This window comes from Octopus bimaculoides, chromosome 3 (assembly GCF_001194135.2).
Source record: "Octopus bimaculoides isolate UCB-OBI-ISO-001 chromosome 3, ASM119413v2, whole genome shotgun sequence".
NCBI lineage: Eukaryota > Metazoa > Mollusca > Cephalopoda > Octopoda > Octopodidae > Octopus > Octopus bimaculoides.
In genome coordinates this window covers 99,976,680-99,978,937 of record NC_068983.1, presented here as the reverse complement: position 1 = coordinate 99,978,937, position 2,258 = coordinate 99,976,680, and the positions used below count along the sequence as shown (strand labels likewise).

The following is a 2,258-nucleotide window of genomic DNA, read 5'->3' as shown; positions in this document are numbered from 1 at the left end:
GCATTTCGCTCGTCTTCATGCTCTGAGTTCAAATTCCGCCGAGGTTGACTTTGCCTTTCATCCTTTCGAAGTCGATAAGTTAAGTACTGGGATCGATGTAATCGACTTACCCCTGTCCTGAAATTGCTGGTCTTGTGCCAAAATTTGCAATCAATATTTTTACATATAACCTTCAAAATATTTGAAAATAATTTCTTATTCATGAAACATGCTTCATTTTTCAAAAGTTCAATTTTAATATCTCGTTTTTGTTTCGATTAGTTGTAGGCTTTTGGACAAAAATTAACAGAGAAAATGCCTGAATCTGCCGAAGGTGACTGGTCTTTAATTGAAGCCGCCAGAGATGGACGTCTTTCAAATGTTCAAGAGTTGTTGGAAAGCAAATGTGGTAATTATATCCACCGTGACCAATCAGGTCGGACACCTTTACATTATGCTGCTGAAAATGGTAACCTACAGATATTGTGTTTGCTCATTGAAGCTAACTTTGATATAAACGCTAAAGATAACCAAGGTCAGACACCTTTGCACATAGCTTGCCACTATCGACAATTGGACATAGCAACTTGCCTGATCGCTCTAGGCTGTGATGTTAATACGTGCGACGTTCAACACAACACACCACTGCACCGTGCCACACGCTCAAATCTCGATCAGTTGGTATCTATGCTTTGTGAATGTGGTGCGTCAGTGAATGCTCTTAACTGCTGTCAATGGTCACCATTGTATGAATCTATTCGAATTGGCAATGAAACCATAATATCTTGCCTGCTTGAATATGGCGCTGACACCAACTTAATACAAAGAAATAACATGTCACCTTTCCTTACAGCAATATTTTACCACCGAATTGCATCGCGGAATAGCTACAATATAAGTTCGATTCTGAAATCTTTCATTCAATACGGCAGTCTTCTGAGTCACAGTGACGGTGTCTGGTCCCATTTATCAGCTGCTGTTTCCATTGATCAGACGGACGTTGCTATCATACTTATTCTAAACGGATGCCGCATTGAAAAGCGTGGACGTTACAGTCGCAGTCTTCTAGTTGATATGTTTGATCGGTGTGAAACCCGATTAGTGAAACTTTACGTTTTAGCCGGATATGCGGTGACTTGGGATGAAATTGATCAATGTTCACGGCGTGTACCCAGCTTCTCTCGTTCATTTATGAGACTCGTTCAACCGGGTTCGGACATTTCAAGTGCCAGACGACACCTTCTCGATTGGTTACGTAAACGTATTAAAACACCTTGTACACTCAGTGAAATCTGTCGAACCTCAATTCGTTCTAAATTAAATGAAGTCAGTGGAGACACAAACATCAACCCATTCATTGAGCGGTTGCCATTACCTAAATCTATCAAAGCCTATATAGGTATGTCCGATTGGATCTCAGAAAACTTGTCTTGACAATATTAATATAAATTTCTTTGGACTTAGCTCAAGGCGAGATTTTGTAGGAATGGAATTTAGTCTATTGAATTGACTACTGTATATTACTGGTGCTTATTTTATGAAACCTGAGGTGATGAGTAAAAAATAAAGTTGCCACCTGTGGAATCTGAGGTCAGAAACAAGAAACGCTGCACTAAATACAATAAAACATTTAGTTCGGCGTTATACTGTTTGTGTTAACATAACGGATGTAAAATATTCATGCAATGACAACAGCATGACCATAATTTAATCGATGTGAATATTAAGTTTTATTTTTGTATGGATATATATTTATACTTATGCTTGTGTTTTTGACAGTATTTTCATTTCATTTACTGATTTTGGTTTACCTCGACGATTGCGTCAGCAAAATAAAACAAATATGTTGGGAAAAGAATTTAAGATTGCTACTTCTTTTTCTCTTTCAGTTATCAAAATATTTTTTTGTAAAGTGTTCACCAGTTTAGCCGTTAAATACAAGGTGTCTCAGAATTAACTATCTATTTCAATAAAACCGGGCAAATTAAAAAAAAAACTGAAAGACGTTTATGTTTATTACTTAATTATGATGCCAAAACAAATAGATTTATAAATCTTACCTCAAAACTTTATCGAAAATTTTCAACATGTGTTTCCGTCTGTATCTCTTCAAATTTAAATCCATCCTTAGCGTTGCGAAACACATTTTCAAGCATTTCAGGAGTTATCCCTGCACTGCTAACTGAATGCGTTCTTTCAGTTCAGCTAAACTATTACTCCATGCTGGGGGTGGAGGTTGAGAAAATGATTGCAACCAAATTAAAAAAAAAAAAAAAAAG

The 2,258-nt window shown here is 36.8% G+C and overlaps 1 protein-coding gene across 6 annotated transcripts in view; it reads left to right on the top strand.

The window, feature by feature from the left end:
* Positions 1–1,837, top strand: part of LOC106882651 (putative ankyrin repeat protein RF_0381) — a 140,321-nt gene extending 138,484 nt beyond the window's left edge. For 5 of the 6 annotated variants that reach the window (XM_014933398.2, XM_014933399.2, XM_014933397.2 and 2 more), the window contains one exon: positions 262–1,837. In XM_014933398.2, the coding sequence (XP_014788884.1) occupies positions 295–1,413 (1,119 nt within the window). In that variant the 5' untranslated portion in view covers positions 262–294 and the 3' untranslated portion in view covers positions 1,414–1,837. The remainder of the gene's footprint in view (positions 1–261) is intronic. The other variant, XM_014933401.1, reaches the window with a different exon arrangement.
* Positions 1,838–2,258: the final 421 nt, after the last annotated feature.